Here is a 23364-nt window from a genome sequence, read left to right as displayed (position 1 = left end):
AAAGCCCAGAATGATGGGGAAAGGGAGTTGGAAGAGAAGAGGGAGGTCCTGGAAGCCGCAGGTGTTGAAGAGGTGCTGTCCATTCCAGGCAGGAATAGCCAGGTGGGGGCTGATTACTGCTTCTCCACTGCTCCCTGATCAGCTGTGCTCTCCTGGCTGGTGCCCTGGCCCGGATCCTGGCCCTGTCCATGCCATGGGGTCTCCTTGAACACAAACCAACAGTTCCCAGCTCACAGGAAGAAGTTGATAAAGCCGAAGAGCGCAGAGATGTTGGCCAGCCCCACAGAGGGTGTGGCTCCGGCACTGCACACTGCTTCTGCTCCGTGACACACAGACATGGCTGCAATTAGGCTGGATGGCCGTGTGGCCCGCTTTGACATCAGTCAGGCCTTTGCCCCGGGCAGCTGCAGCTACTAGCCAGAAGAAGGTAAAGGAGACAGTCACACAGAAGTCCACCAGTGGGAAGCGCTTGTTGTCTGTGTAGAGCTTGTGAAATCGCAGGTAGAGGACCACAGCCGCCATCGTATAGAAGGATGAAACGATGCCAAGAGTTACCGAGAACTTGGCAGAGAAGTCCCCTGTGAGGTGCATGGTCTTGGATGTGGAGTCATCATCACAGAAGGCATCTCGTACTGGACCCCGTGCAACCAGAAGGGATAGCCGAACAAAACAATGATGGAACTCACGTCCTTGGCTTCGTTGTTGCCCAGAACTGTTGCTCCTGTCTCCCCGCTGTAGGAGCCGCAGACCCGAAAATAGCAAAGAACCACTGGAGAACTTTTTTTTAAATTTAATTTTATTTTATTTGTGAACATACTGTACAGAGGGGTTACAATTACATGGGCAGGATAATGCGTACATTTCTTACCAAGCATTGCAGCCTCCTCCTTTGTTTACCCTTCACATCCCTTCCCAGCCTCTCCCCTCCCCCCCATCCCAATCCTTCTCCTTACCCCCCCTCACACACACCCCCCACCGACGTTGTAAAGCTCGTTTTGGACATGACAACTTGTACTTCTCATTGTTGCAACAGGTCCACCTGTATCCTTAAACAACTGGTTTTTCCCCATCTCCTCCACAAGTTATACTGACATCAAATATAGTGAAAGCAGGGGTTATACTGTGGGGGAGGGACATACAAAGCAACAAAGAGATAATCTTATAAATGCGTTAGAATCACATGCATGAAAGAAAAAAAACATTAAAATACATATCTAAGGGTTCATTTTCCTGACATCACATTATCTGACCTTTTCCACTTCACTCATACATATACTAGATATTGCAAATAAGGGAAACCATGGGACCTATGCTTCTTTGGGCCTGGCTTACTTCACATAATATAATTTTTTCCAAGTTTTTCCATTTTGTAACAAATGGGGCAATGTCATTCTTTCTGATGGAGGCATAGAATTCCATTGTGTATATATACCACATTTTCTTGATCCATTCATCTACTGAGGGGCATCTGGGTTGGTTCCATATCTTAGCTATGGTAAATAATGCTGCAATAAACATTGTTGTGCTGGTAGCTTTAGTGTGATCTTGTTTGTAAACATTTGGGTAAATGCCCAAAAGTGGGATTGCTGGGTCATAGGGGAGTTCTATGTGAAGTCTTTTGAGGAACCTCCATACTGCTTTCCAAAGTGGTTGAACAAGTTTACATTCCCACCAACAATGAAGTAAGGTTCCTTTCTGTCCACATCCCCTCCAGCATCTGTTGTTGTTAGAGTTCTTGATTTTTGCCGTTCTAATTGGGGTGAGGTGATATCTCAATGTTGTTTTGATTTGCATTTCTTTTATGGCTAGGGATGTTGAACATTTCTTCATGTGTCTATTGGCCATCCTTCTTTCTTCTTCAGAGAAGTTTCTCTTTAAGTCTTTCGCCCACTTATTTATTGGGCAGTTGTTTCTTTGAGGATTTGTTGTTGGGGGGTTTAATTTTTTGAGTTCTAATTATATATTAGATATGAGACCCTTGTCAGTTGTATGGCTAGTAAAGATCTTCTCCCAATCCGTGGGCTTTCTATTGATCTTGCTAGCTATGTCATTTGCCCTGCAGAAACTCTGCAACTTTATGTAATCCCATTTGTCCAACCTTTCTTTGATTTGTTGTGTTTCCGGGTCTCTATTCAAAAAATTTCGACCTGAGCCAAGGAGACCTAGGGTTTCTCCTATTCCATCCTGTAATGTTTTCAGAGTGTCTGCTTTGACTTCAAGGTCTTTGATCCATTTGGAGTTGATTCTGGTGCAGGGTGATATATAAGGATCTAGCTTTAGTTTTCTACATGTAGTTAACCAATTTTGCCAGCACCATTTACTGAAGAGGCTGTCTTTCTTCCATTCTATTGTTTTAGCTCCCTTATCGAAGATTAGATGGCTATAGGTCTGTACGTTCATTTTCATTTCTAGGTTTTCAATTCTATTCCATTGGTGCTGAGGTCTGTTCTTATGCCAATACCAAGCTGTTTTGATTACTATGGCTTTATAGTAGAGTTTGAAATTTGGTATTGATATTCCTCCACCAGTGTTCTTTCCGTTGAGGAGCGTTTTTGCTATTCGGGGTCTTTTATTGTTCCATATGAATTTTTGGATTGCCTCTTCTATTTCCTTGAAGAATGAGGTTGGAATTTTGATAGGTATTGCGTTGAATTTGTAGATAGCCTTGGGAAGTATTGCCATTTTCACGATGTTAATCTTTCCAATCCAGGAGCATGGGAGGCTTTGTCATTTTTTTAGTTCTGTGTTGATTTCCTTTTTCAAGATTTTAAAGTTTTCATCATAGAGGTCCTTCACTTCTTTAGTTAAGTTAATTCCTAGGTATTTTATTTTTTGTGGGGCTATTACAAATGGAGTTGCTTTCCTAATTTCAGCCACACTTTTCTCATTGTTGGCATACAGAAAAGCCATTGATTTTGGGGGGTTAATTTTATAACCTGCTACTTTGCCAAAGTTTTGAATCAGCTTGAGTAATTTGGGAGTGGAATCTATGGGATTCTTTAAATACAAGATCATGTCATCTGCAAAAAGGGAGAGTTTTATTTCTTCTTTCCCTATTTGGATCCCCTTTATGTCTGCATCTTGTCTTATTGCTGTAGCTAGGCATTCTAATACTAGATTGAAGAGAAGTGGAGAGAGTGGGCATCCTTGTCTTGTTCCTGAGTTAAGAGGAAATGGCTTTAGTTTTTCACCATTGAGTATAATGCTGGCTGTAGGTTTGTCATATACAGCCTTTATTGTATTGAGGAATGTTCCATGGATTCCTAATTTTTCCAAAACCTTTATCATGAAGGGGTGTTGGATCTTGTCAAATGCTTTTTCTGCATCTATTGAGATAACCATGTGGTTCTTATTCTTGCTCCTGTTGATGTGATGAATAATATTAATTGATTTGCATATATTGAACCAGCTTTGCATCCCTGAAATGAATCCTGTTTGATCATGGTGTATGATTTTTTGGATGAATTCAGAAACATTGAAGTTATACCTTGCATCCTCTCTGACCACAAGGGAATAAAATTAGAACTCAACACCAAAAGCCACCAAAGAAAGTCTGGCATCACATGGAGGCTGAACAACACACTGCTGAATCATGAGTGGGTCATGGAAGAGATTAGAAAGGAAATTAAAATGTTCATGCTATTCAACAAAAATGAACACACAAATTACTCCTCTGGGGCACAGCAAAGGCAGTACTCAGAGGCAAGTTTATAGCTCTGAGCTCCTACATCAACAAATTGGAGAGATCTGAACTAACAATTTAATGACACACCTAAACCTCCTTGAAAAAGAGCAGCAAGATAAACCCCAATCCAGTAGACAGAAAGAAATAATCAAAATTAAATCAGAATTAAATGAATTAGAATCCAAAAAAACTATAGAAAGAATCAACAAAACAGAGTTGGTTCTTCGAAAAAATTAACAAAATTGACAGACCCTTAGCAAATCTTATCAGAAAAAGAAGAGAACACACCCAAATTAATAAACTCAGAGATGAGAATGGAAACATCACCACGGAAACAACCAAGATTCAGAACATTATAAGGGAATACTTCTCAAACCTTTATGCTAATAAGTTTGAGAACTTGACAGAAATGGACCTTTTCCTAGCAAATATTGACATGCCAAAACTAAACCAAGATGAGTTAAACTATCTTAACAGGCCCATATCAAGCACTGAAATAGAAACAGCAATAAGAGACCTCCCAGCTAAGAAAAGCCCAGGACTGGATGGATTTACAGCGGAATTCTACAAGGCCTTCAAAGCAGAGCTCACACCAATACTCCTCCAACTCTTCAATGAAATTGAAAGAGAAAGCTCACTACCGAACACATTCTATGAAGCCATCATAACCCTCATCCCAAAACCAGGCAGGGACTCATCAAAGAAAGAGAACTATAGACCCATTTCTTTGATGAATATTGATGCAAAACTTCTCCACTGGAGAACTTTGATGAAGTCCAGTGGCTCCTCCAGCCGTAGCCACGCGGCGACCTGTCTGCGGTGCGGCAGGAGCTCCGGGCCCGGGGGCGCAGTGCTGGAGCTCTGCTCCCTCGTCCAGGCGCTGTGGGGACTGCGCTGGAGCTGGGGGCTGCGGGCTCGAGGCGGTCGGTGGGCCGGGATCCAGGTCTGGAAGTTGTTATGTGAGAAGCAAACAACTCAGCCTAAAGTATTTCTAAAAGGGGGAAATTTTAGACTAGGAGAAAATACAAATATGCATTACTTGTTAAAGAGGAGTGAGAGTAAGAGAAACTGTTTTATTTCAACATTTCCCTAATGTTATTATTGTATTCTTTTAGCATTAAAACATACACAATGGTCTGGGTGCTAGTGGCTCATGCCTATACTCCTACCTACTCAGAAGGCTGAGATTTGAGGACAATGGTTTGAAGCCAGCCCAGGTAGGAAAATACATAAGACTCCTATAAATTACCAAAAAGAGCCAAAAGTAGACAGTAGCTCAAGCAGTAGAGCACTAGCCTTGAGGAAAAAAATAAAAAGCTCAAGGACAGCAGCATCTATCTAGACCCTGAGTTCAAGCCCTAGGACCAGATAAAATTAAATAAATAAATGCGCACACACACACACACACACACACACACACACACACACACACACACACTTGGACTTACTCATCCATTAGAAAGAATGTCATTGTACCTTTTGTAAATAAATGGAAAGACCTGAAAAAATTATTTTTTAATTTAAATTTTATTGTAAAGGTGATGCATAGAGGGTTACAGTTACATGTCATGTAATAAGTGCATTTCTTTTTGAACAGTGTCATCTCCTCCCTCATTTCCTCCACTACCCTCTTTCTCCCCTCCCCCCCAAGTTGTATAGTTCATGTCCAACATAATGTCGCTCAAGTATCACTGCTGAATTGGTTCACCCTTTGTCCCACCATTTCTATGCTTTCTTTCCCCTTCCCAAACCAGATAAACTTGTATACAAGATAAAGGATACAGAAATCAAGAACAGTGACAAAAGGGAATAATGAAAGATAAAAAAGAAAATAACTACAAACAGTACAATAAAAAAAATCTCTTGTTTTACATTTCTTGGAGTTCATTTCAATAAGCATGATTTCTTTTTATTTAAATTTTATTGTAAAGATGATATATAGAAGGGTTACAGTTACATAAGTAAGTTTTAACCAGTATTACCTCCTCCCTTATTTTATTTACATAGCTATAATGATCATCTCCTAAGAATATCCTCCTTTGTTCTCAGTGTGTGAATGTCTTGAGTACTGCTTAATCATGTCCAAGTGTAATTATTTGTCTTTTATTATCCACTGGATTTACTTGGAGATTTATAGACACATTCTAATTATTACAAATGAAGGAAACCATGCAGCCTATGTTTCTTTGGGTCTGGCTTACTTTCCTTAATAAAATTTTTTCCAAGTCCTTCCATTTCCTTATGAATGGGACAATGTCATTCTTTCTCATGAAAGTATAGAATTCTGTTGTGTATATATACCACATGTTCTTAATCCATTCATCCACTGAGGGACATCTGGGTTGATTCTATATCCTAGCTATTGTAAACAATGCCACAATGAACATGATTGTGTTGGTGGCTTTAGGACAGGCTGATTTATGGTCATTTGCCCAGGAGTAGGATTGTTGGGTTATAGGGAAGGTCTATGTTTAGTCTTTTCAGAAACCTCTATACTGTTTTCCAGAGTACTTGAACAAGTTTACATTCTCACCAACTGTGTAGTAGTGTTCCCTTTAGGCCACATCCCCACCAGCATCTGTTATTATTAGTTTTCTTAATAATGGCCATTCCAACTGGGGTGAGGTAGAATCTCAATGTTGTTTTGATTTGCATTTCTTTTCTGAACAGAGATGTTGAACATTTCTTCATGTAAAAGCTGGAAAAAAATATGTCATGAAGTAAGCTAAGACCAGAGTGACATAGGATACATGTTTCCCTCATATGCAGAAGCAATAAATTTATAAGTACCTTATAAAATTATAAATAAATATGTTGAGTGGTACACAAGTGTATACAAATGTATTAACTAAAATATGGTAGAGTCAAGGGAGAACTCAAATAGTGTAATTTCTTAGAAAGACAACATCAAATTTGAGCAAATTAAAATGCCAAGAAGCCGAGAAGCCAGTAGTCAAAAGAGGTTTGGTGAGGTCAAGGGGTGTACAAGTGAAGAGGAAAAAGTGGGGAAGATGAAGTCAAGAGTCCAATGTAAAGCCAGGCACCTGTGGCTCATGCCTGTAATCCTAGCTACTCAGGAGGCTGAGCTCTGAGGAACCTGGTTCAAAGCCAGCCCAGGCAGGAAAGTTCGTGAGACTCCAATAAACCACCAGAAAACCAGAAAACCAGAAGTGGTGCTGTAGCTCAAGTGGTAGAGCACTAGCCTTGAGCTGAAGAGCACAGGGATAGCGCCCAAGCCTGGAGTTCAAACCCCACAAACAACAACAACACAACAAAAAAGAGTCCAATGTATATCCTACAAAATCAAGAAGAGTGATGGAAGGGGTAGGTAGGGGAAGAATAGGTGAGAATGTTGAAAGGGGTGACATTGATCAAGATGCATTGCATTCATAAACTGCTTTGTTAAATGGCAACTCCTTTGTACAACTAGTTACAGATATTTTTAATGGGGAAAAGTTTATTAGTATAAAAAATGTCTATTAGCCAGGTGCTGAAAGTCTCATCCCAGAAGACCATGTGGACACCAAGTTACATACAGAAAAAGTTTGTTGTCAGCAAGCGGACAGGCTGACCCTCTTGGGCAGAGACAGCATTTGTCCTTGAGCAAGAGTTTATATGGATAGGGGTCTGGGGTAGAGAAATACAGTTGTTGTAAGGAAATTCAGTTATGAGAAACAGACAAGCCACCACTTAAACAGCCACATTATGACTCTTTATTGGAGAGCCAGAGTACTACTGGTGGACTCTTGTCTCAAAGATCAACAGCCTCAGTATAGCTAGCAGAAACTTAAATAGGCCAAGACCATACAAGGTTGATAGAATTAAACCTAACAAAAGTGTTATATATGATCAAAGCAAACCAGATGAGGACACTTAAACTTAATAGAAAAGCAAATCATCTAGAGAAACTACCAGGGGAAATGAAAGGCCTAGGGGAAACTCAGACCCAGTCTCATTACTTCACAACAATGGCATTAACTAGACACTATGTTGAAAATTAACTGTACAACTGTGAGTGGAAATGGGAAGGAAAAACTGGGGGAGATTGAGAGACGGGGTGACAATGTCCAAAAAGAAATGTACTCTTTACCTGAGTTATGTAAGTGTAACCCCTCTGTACATCATCTGTACAACAAAAAGAACAGGGATAGCACCCAGGCCCAGGGTTCAAGCACCAGGTTTATTGGGGGAAAGACTATAAAAAGCAAACAAACTTGGAGGCCAGGTGACTGGCTGGCTCATGCCTGTAATCCTAGCTGTTCAGGAAGCTGAGATCTGGGGATCGTGGTCTAAAACAAGTCCAGGCAGGAAAGGTCATGAGATTCTTACCTCTAATTAACTACCAAAAAAAGCTGGAAGTAGAACTGTGGCTCAAAATAGTAGAGCTCTAGCCCTCAGGAAAAATAAAAATTAAAAAAATTTAAAAAGCTCAAGGATAGCACCTAGGAGCTGAGTTTAAGCCACAAAACTAAAAAAAAAAAAAAAAAAAAAAAAAAAAAAAAAAAAAAGCCCCCAAACTATCCCGCTCTCCTCCTTCCCCCAAAAATTTTGTAGTATTGTCAAAACTTGCCACTCCACTAATCCTCATAACTAGGAGGAGTATCCCCGGAAAACTTGGCAGAAACAAAACAAATCACTTAGCAGGGATCATTTCCCTGGATACACTCCCACACACTGCACATTCATTCCTCCTGACCACAACAGACATCCCAGTACATCTCTTTCCACCACCTTCTTATTCTTCCCTGATTCTTCTATGGGCTCTATATCCCTGCAGTAACAGTGATATCTAATTCAAGTAAGAATCAACTCAAATATACACAGCCTCAAATTACACCCCCTTTTCATTATTCTCCTCAGATTCAGCCTGGTTTTTTATTTGTTTGTTTTTTTATATCACTATACCATTTTGTATTTACTACTCTACCTGTTTTTCTCTATTCAAAGCTCTGTTCAATATTCTCCTTCAATAACAGGTTTTAATACTTTGCTCTGTTTGGTATAGTTTTTTAAAGTTAGAAGTTGAGTTGTTTTGCTTTTCAAGCTTATTAGAAAGTTCCTGCAAAAAAAATCTCTGTAGAATGGAAAGCATCCAGAAAATTCTCTGGGAGCCCTTTTTAGATGGTTTGCTTCCAGAAGAACTAGCAAAACCTTATGTCTAGGGAAAACATATGGTAGCAGCTAATTTTTATCTCCATTATGCCAAGCCTACACTTGTTTGAATTCTTAGGTCATCGTTTTAATGTTTCTTTTCTCTTTCATTGTCAGGCTATCTAACTTCTTGCTATTACTGATGTGCCTCACTGTATACTTTTCAGCCACTTATAGCAGAGGTGATATATAGGCTTGGAAATTAGATAGGTGGTATCCTAAAACCATGTATAAAAATAACAGTCTTTAGATCTAAAAGGAGGCATGGGTGGGAATCTCTTACATTACTAAACATACATATGCTTTGTACATGATCCAGAAGCATCTAGGAAGAAAATAGTATGGCTCAAGTGGAATCCACTGCTTCAAGTCTGTAATCTGGCTACTCAAGAAGCTGAGATCTGAGGATCCAGGTTCAAAACCTGCCTGGGCAGACAACTCCATGATACTTATCTCCAGTAAACCAGCAAAAAATTGGAACTGAAGGAATGGCTCAGCTTAAGTGGTAGAACAGCAGACATGAGTAGAAAAAACAGAGCAAGAGTACAAGGCCCTGAGCTCAAGCCCTAATATTGGCATTATACACAAAAAGAAAAAAAGTAAAGAAGGAAGGGAGGGAGGGAGGGAAGGAAGAAAGAAAGAAAGAAAGAAAGAAAGAAAGAAAGAAAGAAAGAAAGAAAGAAAGAAAGAAAGAAAGAAAGAAAGAAAGAAAATAGTATGGCTTATTGGACATGATTCTCCAATTCCCTTTGAATAGCCAAATTACAAAAACATAAGATTATACCATTGTTTAATTGTGATGTATTTCATACCTAATATAATGCACAGATCTTCAGTGTACAGTTTAATAGGCTTTAAAAAAACAAAAACAATGGCATGAGATTTATAGTCACCTGATAATAACACATCACAACTGTGCATACATCTCAACAACAGGGTTTATCAAACAATGTGAATGGATGTTTTCTTAGATTCCCAGCAAAGAACACCAAAAACAAAAATCAAGAAAAAAAAACAACAAAAAGAACTGTATAGGAATCTTAATAATTTCTCACTTCACCAATCATTTCTAGTTGGAGACTCTTTGTAGAAGAGTAATGTTACCTCCTTTTAGCAAGATCCAACCCAGCTGTTTTCTAGACTTCGTTTTAGAATGAGTTTCTTTTCCATCATCTAACACAAGGTTCACACATTCATCAAAACCAATGCTACAGCCTTCCATCCACATGCTCACTTGCTCAAAGGGCCACACCTGAATTCGAGATCTATTTTGTAAATATGTGAAGATGAGGTTGATGGACTGCACCATCACCTTCTGCACCTTTTGGCCCTGGCCATTGTATAACATGGTGGAATCTTAAAAATAATAGGCTTAGAATAATGTATACATTTCTGTAACTATTACCGAAGCAAGCTACAGAGCATTTCCATCAAACCTGGGAGTCCTCTAGGGCCCTTTCAAGCCAGAGCCCACTCTGCTCACACATCCTTAGAGGCAGGAGTTAGTCCATCCCAATAAATGAGTTGGCTTGCTCTTGCATTTTACATAAATAGACCATGCCATGATTTCTGTACCTGCCTTCTTTTGTAGGATAGAATGCTTTAGAAGTTTAAGTTATTGCATATGTTAATGGTTCCATTTTGTTATTGCTGAGCACTAGTACAGTATACAAAAATAGCACAGTTTGTTTATTCGTTTTTCTGTTGATGGAATTTGGATTGTTTCCAGCACAGAGGTACAATGAATAAAGTGCTATGGATATTTAAGTACAAGTCTTTTTGTGAAGGTTTCTTAGAGTAAAAAATTTTTGGGGGGGGTCCAGTCGTGGGGCCTGAACTCTGGGCCTGGGCACTGTCCCTCAGTTCCTCAGCTCAAGGCTAACGCTCTACCACTTGAGCCACAGCGCCACTTCCAGCTTTTTTCTTTTTGCTTATGTGGTACTGAGGAATCAAACTCAGGGCCTCATGCATGCAAGGCAAGCGCTCTACTACTGAGCCACCTTCCCAGTCCTAGAGTGAAATTTTTTAATGAGCCCAATTATACTCATTGTCTTTGTGATGGCCTGTATACAGAAAATTATCCCTTAAGTGTTATTTACTAGCTTTGAATGTTTTGATTATCCCATAGACAAAGAAAATGTGACAACCATTGTGGAAGAGAATAAAGAGGAGAGAAAACAGTAGTGTGAAAGAACTGAGGAAGAAAATATATGATGTATTTTAAAGATCTGAGGGAAAACCACATGACTAGAGTACACAGTAGTGGTAGGTCACTTTACATATTGCATTGCGAACAGGACTCTACTCTCTAATGAGCATCTTTTTATTTATGTAACTTTGACAATCATTATTTTAGAATGTCCTCGGTATCAACTGGTTTTTCCTAAATGAGGTCAAGAAAAAAATTCTGGTCATAATGTTCTTTTTACAACTGTGAGCAGGGGACTCATAGCAGAATTCTTGATTCCTCTTACATTTTAGAAGGAATTTTTCCTGTGGAATCCTAGATTTGAAAACAATTGTTAATGTTTTTTTGCAGTTCAACTCTTAATCCTCCAGCCAACTTGCTAGCAACCAGGGATGGTTTCTGCTGAGAAATGTTCTGTGGAATGGTAATGTGGTCTCCCGTGACCCCTGTCTTGTTTGGGGCTGCAGTCGGCAGTTGCTTTTTCTTCATCTTTGCTTTAGCCATTTTATAATCTCCAGAATCAAAATATGTTTGCCCCTCAATCCTGTTTAGTTGTTGGTACTTTGTCACCTAGAATGAACACATTTCCCTTTGTGCAATTGTTTCCTTAAAAAATCTGAACCTCCAAGCTTTTGACTTAGGTGAGGACATCTTGCTTTTAAATTTGCTTCTTCAGTTTGAAATTAAATCTTTTGATTTTCTGGAATGCAAAATGGACAAGAGGATGCTCTGTTGCTGACCAAGGCATAACAAAACTACAACAGAATTACCTTGCTTATCTTTTAATCATGGATGGCTCCAAGCAGCTCAAGTCTAATCTACAGAAGACATTGCTTTGCTCTCATTTGTCTGAACTTAAAGCTCCAATTGGAAAACAAACGAGGAGAATGAGATCATCTGGCCTCAGCAATGATAGAGTAAAAACAGATGTTGGCTGCTTGGGAAAGCTATGGCTCTTCTTCTGCTGAAAGCTGTATTTCCCATGGCTATATCCTTGTTTTCCCAATACTTAAAGCCTGTCTCCAACTAATCAGCTTAAAAAATATTTTATAGTTCCAGATGGTTCCAAAGAAATTGTATATATGTTTTATGGGATGTAATAGCAATAAAATGTTGAATGTCAAAAATACCAATAAAGATAACATCAATGTCTTTTTACCAGAAATGCTTCATTGGATTTTGGATGCAGGCTAGTGTCTAACTTCCTGCCTTCTCTCTCCTTCTCCATTAAATGAGAGGAAAATAGCTGCAACATGGTTTATGTATAATGTGGGAAATTTGGAGTAGGACTTCCTGGGTTCAAATCCAAGTTCAGCCATTCACTGACTATACCCTTAGACAAGTAAGTAACTTGACTTCTTTGTACCTTACTTTCTTCATCTAGAAAACAGGCATGATATAGAGTGGATGTGAGAATTAATTTAACACTTAAAAGCACTGCAGATATGGGCTGGGAAGGTGGCTCAGTGGTAGAGTGCTTGCCTTGCATGCATGAGGCCCTGGGTTCGATTCCTCAGCACCACATAAACAGAAAAAGCCGGAAGTGGCACTGTGGCTCAAGCAGTAGAGCGCTCGCCTTGAGCTGAAGAGTTGAGAGACAGCGCCCAGGCCCAGAGTTCAGGTCCATAACCGGCAAAAAAAAAAAAAAAAGAAAAGCACTGCAGATAATGGCAGTGCATAGGAGGCACTCAATAAATGTTATGTTTATTATCTTGAAAGAGGCCTTTCTTTAGAATGATCATTTACAGATTATGAAAATATTATCCTTTTCAAAAAGTATCCAATGCTCTAGGAAGTCATGCTCATGGACCAGTGGACAGGGGATGAGGATGAGATGAACAGATGCGGGAATCTCCCCTTGTCAATGACTGTTGGGTATTCTTGGAGGAATCGGCACCTCTCATTACTGTGTGGATCCCATGATGTACCATACAAGTATGCACATAAAAAAGAGCATACTTTTGCAGAACTGAGGTTTGAACTCAAGGTTTTATGCTTACTAGGAAGGTGCTCTGCTACTTGAGCCATATTGCCAGTCATCTTAATGTTGGCTATTTTGCGATAGGGCCTCACTAGTTTTGCCTGGGCTGACCTGGACTTTGATCTTCCTATTTACTCTCCAGCTGTATCTAGGATGACACACATACTCTAACACACCCAGCTTTTCCTGTGGAGATGGAATCTCATATACTTTTTTTTTTTTTTGCCTAGGTTGGCTAGGTGTGGTCTACAGCACCCAACTCTAAGTTGTTCTTAATTCCCAGGGAAAGTGCATATTTGTAAGATCTTCTGGAAAACTCCTTATCATGAGTCCTTTTTCCTTCTTTCACAAGTGATAGTAGAAAAAAAGAAGCTAGGGAAACATGCCTATCTCTTCTGAAATCTTGCTTAAACCAATTTGCAAGATTAAAACCTAACTTTAGATCACCTTTGGCATCATAAATCTCTCCCTTGTTTCTCCTTCCTCTAAGCCAGGAGTGGCTGCCTTCAAGAATATAGAAGGTTGTACGAATGAGAGAAGCAAGGTGATAGAGTGTTACAGAAACTGTGGAAATTGAACTCAATCGATTGTAACCATAAACAGAATACTACTAAGTTTTTGTCTCAAATTCATCTGTAAGCCAGAGTCTGTGGGCAGGTATTCAGACAGTAATGAGATTTACCTTAATTGGTGTTCAGTCTTTTTATTTGCTGTTTTATGTAAGCCCTTGCTCAACTTCTCTTGATAAACTCCAAGCTGTTTATTCAGGATTGGCTTTTCTCCTATTCCATCATCTAGCAACCATGTAACGTCATTCATATCTTGAAGCTAACAACAGTAGGCATTAGTAAGTTGAGCTGCTCCTAGGAACTCATTTAAGCTGAATCTGATGAAGGGTAAAAACTGCAGGGTAAACAATCACCCAACAAGTATTTATAGAGCACCTACTCTGAGCATAATGAAGCATCACAAAGCCAAGGACAGCTTCTCCCTTTTTTCAGGCCCTGATTTACTGAAAAGATTTGGTGTTGGCAACCAAGCCATTAGTTTCCTCTCTTATGCCTTTGGATATACTGGATAAGTACCTTCCATTTGCCAGGAACAAGGCATTTTTCAGTTATTTGCAAGTAAAAACAGCAAAATTTCCTTTTAATCCTGCCACTTGCTTATTTATTTACTTATTAGTGTTAGAGATGGAACCAAGGGCCTCAAGCATCTTAAGTGTAAGCTCTACATTTGAGCTATTCCCTTAAGATCTAGTCTACTCCCTTGAGATCTAGTCTGAACTTACTGTAGGATTTTTTAAACGTTTAGATCATCTTTACCAAGATAAATAGAAAGGTAGATAGATGATAGACAGACAGACAGACAGACAGACAGACAGACAGACAGACAGACAGACAGACAGACAGACAGACAGACAGACAGACAGACAGACAGACAGATAGATAGATAGATAGATAGATAGATAGATAGATAGATAGATAGATAGATAGATAGATAGATAGATAGCTTTCAAAAAGCAGTTCTGTAATGCTTTCAAATCAGCCATTTGTTCTAGTGTAGCACTTAGGAGGGAAACTGTATGAATTAGCAAAACGGTAGTCAAGTAGCATGGAGAGTTCAAAAGATGGTTGGGAAGGGGACATTATTTCTCTGCTTCAGAGATGAGAAAACAGATCCACTATGGGGAAGCAAACAGCACAAATGCCCTCAGCTGGGAGGTGGCAAAGCCAAGATTCCAAAACAATGAACTTCCCCAACAACAAGCTGCTTTTGAGGTACATAAAGGAATAGGATATAGGTCTGCTGCTTTCAGATCTCATACACTGTGGAGGAAAATGCAATGAATAACAGAAAACAATAAGATGAATGTGAGACTAGCTTATGAGCAGAGTATGATGGGAATATAGGCTTGTAAATTCTCCCAGGCAGCTCTATGTGAACGGCAAGCAGAGAGGAAGAATAGGAATGACAAAGTGAAAATAGTGATAAATGCTCATTGATGGAGCCATGGACACTTCACTGCCATTGCATTCTAAATGAGTTGTTTACATTTAGAATAAATACTTTTTTAAGTTTATAGGAAGTTGGTTATTTTAAGCCTCATTTATAGATTGTAAAAGTAGTAAGTTTAAGATTTATCCATTTAAAAATAAGTGGTTCAAGGTATTTTGTATAAGAAAGGGGAAAGGATATATATATATATATATATATATATATATATATATATATATATAGAGAGAGAGAGAGAGAGAGAGAGAGAGAGAGAGAGAGAGAGAAACAAAACTAAGCCCAATAAAGTAGTTTGTATATGCATATCTGTATGCATACTACTTCTGCATAAAGAAATACTGGAAAAATAAATGAGAAATATCTGGGATAGGAATGTTGTAAAGAGGTCAAAAGGATAGGAGAGAAGTAAGACATATCTTTTTAGAAAGATTTTCCTTGTAACCACTCTGGATATTTTACACAGAAAGAACACATGCAAATTCTAAAATTAAAGCCAGACTGAAACAAGTTATCCAAATTTGGCAAGTTGGAAAGATTAGTCAGAGACAAGAGCCTTGAATTTTTTCTTTTTTTATCAGTCTTGTGGCTTGAACTCTGGGCCTGGGTGCTGTTCCTCTGCTCTTCAGCTCAAGGCTAGCGCTCTACCACTTAAACCACAGTGCTACTTCCGGGTTTCTGGTGGTTTATTGGAGGTAAGAGTCTCACAAACTTTTCTGCCTGGGCTGGCTTTAAACTGTGATCCTCAGATCTCAGCCTCCTGAGTAGCTAGGATTACAGGTGTGAGCCACTGGTGCCTGGCTTTAATTAATTTTTGAACACAGTACTATGATCATACATCTAAGCACTCTATATTATAAGAATAAAACAGTTCAAGGGCAGGGCAGGGCAGGGTCGAGCATGACAGGGAAGGGAAGGGAAAAAAGTTCTGACACATAGTACAATAAGGATGAACCTTCAGGACATCATGCTAACTGAAATAAGCCAGCGACAAAAGGTAAACACTATTATTCTACTCATATACATACTTATACTGGTCATACTCATAGAAACAGAAAGCCAGAGTGGTGGTCTATGCCTGAAATATATCTTTATATTGTTCAACCACACACACACACACACACACACACACACACACACACACACACACACACACACACACACACACACACACACACACACATTAAATTGAACTACATGAAATTGTTCCCATTAAGCCATTTTCTATTATACTTTCACATAGTTCAATAAATCAATAAAGTATAACCAATACTAACAGATGTTTCAATTTGGTGATAGATGAATGTGATTGGCTATTTTCCTATTCTTTCAACTTTTCGAATTATTTGGAAAGCTTATGAACACAATTTTGAAAAAATTAAGTGAAATAAGAAGAAACACAAAGCACTGAGATTTCTCTAAGAGACCTGGAATTAAGAATCACTGAGCTTCAAACCTCCTCTTCTCTGCTTCTGGTGTTGCTGATGAGAAATTCACTGCCAGCGTGATTCTTATATCTTGTATCTTGTGATTTCCCCATCCTGGGAATGCTTTCCAGATCTCTATAGAACTTGTTCTGAAACCTCCAAACAATGTGCAGCCTTTTCCATTTCACTAATACATTTTTAGGATGTCTTTTAAAATCAAAGGCTCCCTTCTTTAGTTACTCCTAGGCACATGTCCTTTTACTCAGTTTTCTCTGTTCTTTCACAAATTGCTATTCTTCTCTCATTGGAGCCTTCTGTTTCTTCCTCTGTAGGATCCATGAGATTTTTGGTTTTGAGACAGGGCTTACTATGTAGCTCAGCTGGCCTTGAGGTTATTACATATCCTAGACTGGCTTGGAATCCCAGGAGATTTGCCCTTGCTATGCAGCCAACTCTACAACTTTAGCTACACCTCTGGTCATCTTTGCTTTTGTTGTTTTAGAATAGGGTCTCCTTTTGTTGCTGGCCTGGACCCTGATCCTCCTATTTCTAATTCTCCCATCACTAACAGGCTGGTACTACTCTATTGGTTGAGATAGACTGGCCTTGAAATGTAGCCTCCAGATCTCTGCCTCTTGAATAGGTCAAATATGGACATGAGCCACCATAACCAGCTCCAGTATTTCCTTCTCACTTCCACCTCTCATGTAGCAGTTTGGGTCTCTCTGTGTCACTGCAAATTAATTCACTATCTGGAATAAATGAGCAAGTACTCTTTATGTCCAAAGGTTGGCATACAGGCCTGTGAACTTGGAAGAAGAACAAAGCTTTCTGGTATATACCAGCTGTCAGACAGCTCTGAACAATCTATCCCTCCTGTTCCTGAGAAGTTACATATTACTAAAGTATTTCCAAAATGAAGTTCATTTTAATTTCTCAACAATAATGATACAAATGAAGTGGCAGTGCAACAAATATGAAAAAAATCTTTTGATACTACAATATTGACACTTGTGATATTTTTCCCATCTGTAACCTCACTAGCAGGCTGACATCCTGATAAACTCTAAAAAGAAAACTATCTAAAAGGCAGGATGGGTGTGGTGGTTAGGGAGGTCATATGGGAAATAAAGGAAAATGCAGCTACTCAAGCGAGTGCTCATTAATTACCAGGTCAAGGGGTCTTAACCTGATTCATCATCAGGTCAACGGTACTACGTGGTACCTGTGGCAAACTTCCAAAGAAGGAGCTCCACCCTTTAGGTTCTTTTATTTAGCCTTTGTTTCCCAGCAAAGCAGGTTGCAAAACTACTTCTAACGTCCCAGCAATCAGCAGAAAGCTTCTTTCCTTTGGGAAGAGCTTGTAAAAGTGTTGCTTTTCCTTCTGACGTTTCTGCTACTGGCAAAGATTTGCAAAGACTGTGAAGGTAGAGTGCAGAAAATATGGTATTTCAATGTAAGTCCACCCAATCCAAATTCTTTGTCTGTAAAGTGTGATAAAGATTGAAAAACCAAACAACTATACTCCTAATTACTCAAGAGGCTGATATCCCAGGATGGCTGTTCAAAGCCAGCCTGGGCAGAAAAATTCATGAGACTCTAATCTCCAGTCATCAAGCCAAAAGCCTGAAGTGGAGCTGTTGCTCAAGTGGTAGATAACGAACCTTAAGCAAAAAACCTAAAGGAGAGCACCTTGGCCTTGATTTCAAACCGCTGAACTGGTGCAAGCACACACACGTGTGCACACACATGAAGACACACACACACACATACACACACAAAATATCAAACAAAAGTGATTCTAAATTTCTGAAAATTCTTTCTTCTCTTTCTTTCTTTAACAATTTCTTCCAGGTAAAAACACTTAAACTGCAAGGTGCTAGTGCTTCTAATCCTAGCTATTCAGGATATCTGAAGATTGTGGTTGGAAGCCAGTCTGGACAAGAAAAGTCTGTGAGATTCTTATCTCCAATTAACTACCAAAATGCTGCAAGTGGCACTGTTGCTCAAGTGGCAGAGCACTAGCCTTGAGCTAAAAAGATCAGGAACAGTGCCCAAGACCTGAGTCCAAGCCCCAGGACCTCCCTCTAAAAAGACCCCCCACAAACTATTCTACTTGTCCCTTAAGTACCTGAGATTAAGTCACACATTTTCTTATTAACATACTATGGTTACACTTGAAAATATACATGCACCACTTTCAAACTTCAGCCAGTTTGGTCCAGGAACACAATGAAGATCTGGTGCTGGGTAGTGATCCAAAGAGCACCTATATCCACTTTTCAGCAGGTGCTTTTCAAGAGATAACACTTGGCTTTCTAAAACATTTATTACTTTCTTAGAACAATGATGGCCAAGTCTTCATTTGGCATAACATCTAAGCAATCAGATTTTTGTTATATCTCTACTGCAGAATTAACTCATACAATTTTGCCAAGTCTAGGCATGTGGATTCATTTCATTGCACTAAAAAAAGACGTAAGATATCACCCAACTCTGGCCAAACTTCTTCTGGAATGTCTTATAAGATTACTGTTTCTAGGTAGTTTGGTGGACTACTATTGCTCATCATTAACTAGACGGCCAACTATTTTGTCTGGATAGGCATCAAATGTTTATGTAAGTGTGACTTAAAAATTACAATACAGCACTGTGCTACCAAGTTATTTTTACTCCAGTCCTGCTTATTTATTATTTGGGGTTTCTATATTTCTACTTCAAGTTAGAGACTGCCAGTGTGGTGTTTGTTCAACATGCATCACCCTCACAGGTTATGTCTTACCATCTTTCCTAGCCACAAGACAGGCCAACCCTTATCTGCTTTTGCTTAGATTTTATTGTAGCAAATAGTATTAAGCCAAGATAACAAAAGGAGATGCTCAGGATAAATAAATTCTTCCTAATGAATCAAAGTATGTGCATGATACTTCCTCCCTAACATACTGAGCAGTTCTATGAAACTGGTCATAGGACAATGGGAGTAGTCAATGTCTTCATGTGGGTAAAGGTGTGGAAAGACCCAGGCAGATTCTTGAGCTAGATGACAAGCTTCTCCACACTAAGTGTGCTCGTGGTTTCATCCTCTTCATTTGAGCCAAAATACCCTGGGAGGTCCAGCATCCTCTGCTCAGCCTCTGTGAGGCCAAATGATGTATTGTCATAGAAGGCAAACTCTGGTTGGGCTGGGAAACTTTGACACTTGTCTTTCCTGAATTGAGAAGGGCTCAGTGGACTGACCCTCTGGTAGATGTCTTGCGGGGAAGATGGGGATGACTGCTTCCTTGAAACACTCCTGTGGCTGGGGGATGGTCCCCTTCGAGCTCTGTGAGGATCTGTCCTCTCAATTCCTGTCACTAATCCTGCCTGGCGATCCCCAGAATCTGGTTTCCTCATGGGCTGCCCCACAGTGTAGGATTTAGAGGTTGGGTGTAGGAGACCACTGGTCCCACCTGCCCCTTGGAAATGCTCCCCTTTCTCAGAAAGCAGATGGGTGCCTCGACCTGAAGGCCTACCCCTGTCCTCTGCCTGGTCCCAGGTTCTTGTCCTGGAGCTGTAGCCAGGGACCTGTCGTGGAGTCAAAGTGGACATACTCCTCTCCCGGAATGGTCGTGCCTGCTTGGTTTCATGAAAACTAGCTGTCCTCCGGAAGTGGGAATTCCTAGGGTGGCTCCTTTCCGAGGAGCCCCCTCTGCCACCAGTGTGCCTCATCTGGGACTTGCGGATCAAGGTCTGGCTGGGGCTAATGGCACAGCTGGCTGGGGACACACTGAAATCCAGCCTGGAGGGAGGTCTTTCCCCAGCACCCACCCCAGGCTGATCCAGAAATGGAGATTTGATCCTGAACTTGTTGGCTGCTTCTTCTGGGCTTTCTAAGTCTAACGGAGGGCTGGTGGCAGCATCAATGGCAGTGTCTGTGAGGGGACTCTGAGACACGTGATATACTTTGGTGGTTTCTGTCAGACCTTTCTTCTTCATCTCCTTCAACTGCTGCTGGGCAAGGCGATAGCTAAAGAGAGGGGGGATGATCTTCTGGGCATTGGACTGAAAGCTCTCGCTGCCAGAAGCATCATCCTCAGGAGACCCCTGTCCACTGCGCCTGTAGGTCAGAGGGATGCCCAGGTCTCCTGGGCTACCCCCAGGCCCATCACCCCCATCTGAGAAGCTCCCCCGCTGCTCACTCAGCTCGCAGATGTTCTCTTCATCCGAGTTCTTCCGGAAGCCAGGGGAATGGATAGAGTTGTGTCGAGCAGGGGTGCTGCATTTGGGGGGCCGGCCGAACCTCCTCCAAAGTGTGATGAGCACCGTGGCAATGATGATGAACAAACACAGGGAAATCCCAGTCACAGTCACTATGTTGTTGGACTTCACTGGATCCTTGGGTGGAAGAGAAGATGGATTGGATGGCCGGAGAGCTACATAGAGATGGAAAAGAAAGTTATTCTCTTGTGTTAATTTCTCTACAAGGTATTTATTTATTCATTCATTCATTCATCAGTCATTGGACTTGAACTCAGGGCCTGGACACTATCCCTGAGTTTTCTGGCTCAAGACTAGTGCTCTACCACTTTGAGCCACAGTACTGCCTCTTGTTTTCTCACCAGAAATTGGACATAAGAGTCTCATAGACTTTCCTGCCTGGGCTGGCTTTGAGCCACAATCCTCAAATCTCAGCCTCTGAGTAGCTAGGATCGCAGGCATGAGCCACTAGTGCCAAGCTTTTGCATGGTTTTAAAATCACTGAGTTGCTTGTTCTGATTATCAAAGCAGTTAAAGAAAGAAGGAAAGAAACAAGGGCTGGGAGTTTGGCTCTGGCAAATGGATCTCCAATGACAGAGTCACCAGGAGAGAGGAAAATCAGGGACCAGAGAAGGGAGGTAGGTGGCCAGAAAAGCTACAGAAAGACCCCTGTGTTTACCAGTTCCTGCTGAGACTTCTTCCCTATTTTCTGCATTGAAGCAAGGGGTAGAAAACATCAAGGCTTTTCGCCTCGATAATGGATACATCATGGATTCCTGTAGTAAATGTACCTGTGAGACACACAGTTTTCTACCCAGTAGAAAACTCAAAGCACAAAATGATTTAGGTAGCTTGTGCCTACCTAAACAAGAAACTGATTGAGGAAAGAAGACTGTTTTATCAAACTGTCACCTGACTAGCAAAGCCTCTCCTTTCTCTCCTGGTTTTCGGCTGTCTACTCCCTTCTCACCCTCAGCATTGGTCTTCTTCATCTTCCTCACTCTCTCAAATTGAGTTGTCCCACAGTCCTTAAAACTTCATCAAGACACTGATGTCACCTCCAGCCTCTACTTATACTGCTTTGGAAACTTCTGGAAAACTGAGACCAACTATTGCCATCTGACCTCACCTTTTTCTCCCTTGGTCCCTGCATCATTCAAGCCCTTCTAAACACCTGTCTTCTTTCCCATAGTCCTATGCTCATTGGCTCTTGGCCTCATCTCCTCTACTCACTCCCTGCCTGCCCCTCTTGGGCCTTTCTACTGTACTCTATTCTCAGAGGACATTTGCTAAGAGTCCTCATTATCCCTGTCCTTCCCACAAAGCCTATCCTTAGCCTTTTTGGCGAACATGAGGCCTTCCTATACAATTAAACAGCTTCTTCCAAGCTCCTGAGGTAGGAGCTGTTGCATGTACTTCTCTATAAGGAAACAGGGTTAGCTACACAGTATGTTCTTCATCTCATTCCTGACTACAATGTTCAGCCAGCATTCCTTCACTGCTACAGGAATCTTTTGTTCCTTTGATACCTGTGCCAGCCACCTAGATACCCTTTACCTCCCTTTCCCAAAATACCATCATCTCCTAACTCCCTCACAGCCATCTGTCACAATGGAAGGCTCCATCCTTCCATTGCATCCCAGAGCAAGGACCATTCCAGCAGCTTCAGTGTATGTGCCCTACTCCTCTGTGTGTGTGTGTGTGTGTGTGTGTGTGTGTGTGTGTGTGTGTGTGTCTTTCTCATCGTCTACCATTGCACCTCTCCTCTTTTTGGTAGTTCTGAAGATCAAATCAGGGGCTTTGTGCATGCTACACAGCCCACTACTGAACTGGACCCCCGGATCTCATATTCAAGAATATGAACCTTTACAGGCTATTCTCTGTCTGTGTCTGCCCCTTTCACTCACTAGTGGTTTTTATGTTGTATTATTTTGCTGAGACTTACGATGCTCCAACATTCTCTTTACTCCCAGTCTTCCAGCTGCCTCTTGGCCTCACTTCTGACATGTGATCTATCACTGAACCCATTTTCTTTCAATATTTCAACTCTCAAAACTTTTAATATTGAGTTATGTATCTCCTCTTTTGTGCTGCTGCAAAAGTCCTTCCTAAGCAAACTCAAGTGTATAAATTCTTAGCTGTTACATCCAATCCCTAAACACTAGCAGGAAAACAAAGCAAAACAAAAGCCAAGTGTTGTGACTCACATCTATAAGCCTAGCTACTCAGGAGGCCAAGATCTGAGGATCATGGTTCAAAGCTAGTCAGGGAAGGAGAGTTCCTGATATTCTTGTTGCCAATTAAACACCAAAAAGCCAGTAGTGGAGCTGTGGCTCAAATGCTAAAATGCTAGCTTTGAGCACAAAAGCCCAGGGACAGCTCCTAGGCCCTGAGTTCAAGCTCCAGGACAAGAAAGAGAGACAAAGAAAAGAAAAGAAACAATCATTAAAAAAAAGAGAGAGAGAAGGAAAGAAAAAAAATTGTCAGGGATGATGGTGCAAAACCTATAATCTCACTGCTCTGGAAGCTGAAGCAGGAAGACTGTGAATTTGAGATCAGCCTGGATTGCATAGTGAAACCATGCTTCCAAAAAACAAGTTCTTAGCCATGTACCCGTGGCTTGTAACTATAATCCTAGTTACTCAGGAGGTTGAGACTTGGAGGATCATAGCCTGGGTAGAAA

At 40.7% G+C, this 23364-nt stretch overlaps 2 protein-coding genes and 1 pseudogene across 4 annotated transcripts in view; all 3 read right to left on the bottom strand.

Annotated features, from left to right (window-relative positions):
* Positions 1–113: 113 nt before the first annotated feature.
* LOC138805033 (synaptophysin-like protein 2) lies at positions 114–9903 on the bottom strand (annotated as a pseudogene).
* LOC138805030 (small nuclear ribonucleoprotein E-like) lies at positions 8173–19156 on the bottom strand. The gene has a single exon (XM_069989601.1). It carries the CDS (start codon positions 10182–10184, stop codon positions 9906–9908), a length of 279 nt encoding a protein of 92 aa, XP_069845702.1. The 5' UTR covers positions 10185–19156; the 3' UTR covers positions 8173–9905.
* A 102-nt stretch (positions 19157–19258) lies between these two features.
* LOC138805028 (thrombospondin type-1 domain-containing protein 1) overlaps positions 19259–23364 on the bottom strand; it is a 36291-nt gene continuing 32185 nt past the window's right edge. For all 3 annotated transcript variants that reach the window (XM_069989596.1, XM_069989598.1, XM_069989597.1), the window contains one exon: positions 19259–20857. In XM_069989596.1, the coding sequence (XP_069845697.1) occupies positions 19482–20857 (1376 nt within the window). In that variant the 3' untranslated portion in view covers positions 19259–19481. The remainder of the gene's footprint in view (positions 20858–23364) is intronic.

Source organism: Dipodomys merriami, unplaced genomic scaffold, assembly GCF_024711535.1.
Source record: "Dipodomys merriami isolate MVZ:Mamm:240054 unplaced genomic scaffold, mDipMer1.0.p SCAF_380, whole genome shotgun sequence".
NCBI classification, from domain to species: Eukaryota; Metazoa; Chordata; class Mammalia; order Rodentia; family Heteromyidae; genus Dipodomys; species Dipodomys merriami.
Note: the sequence above shows the minus strand (reverse complement) of the source record. Positions and strands in the feature narration are given on the sequence as shown.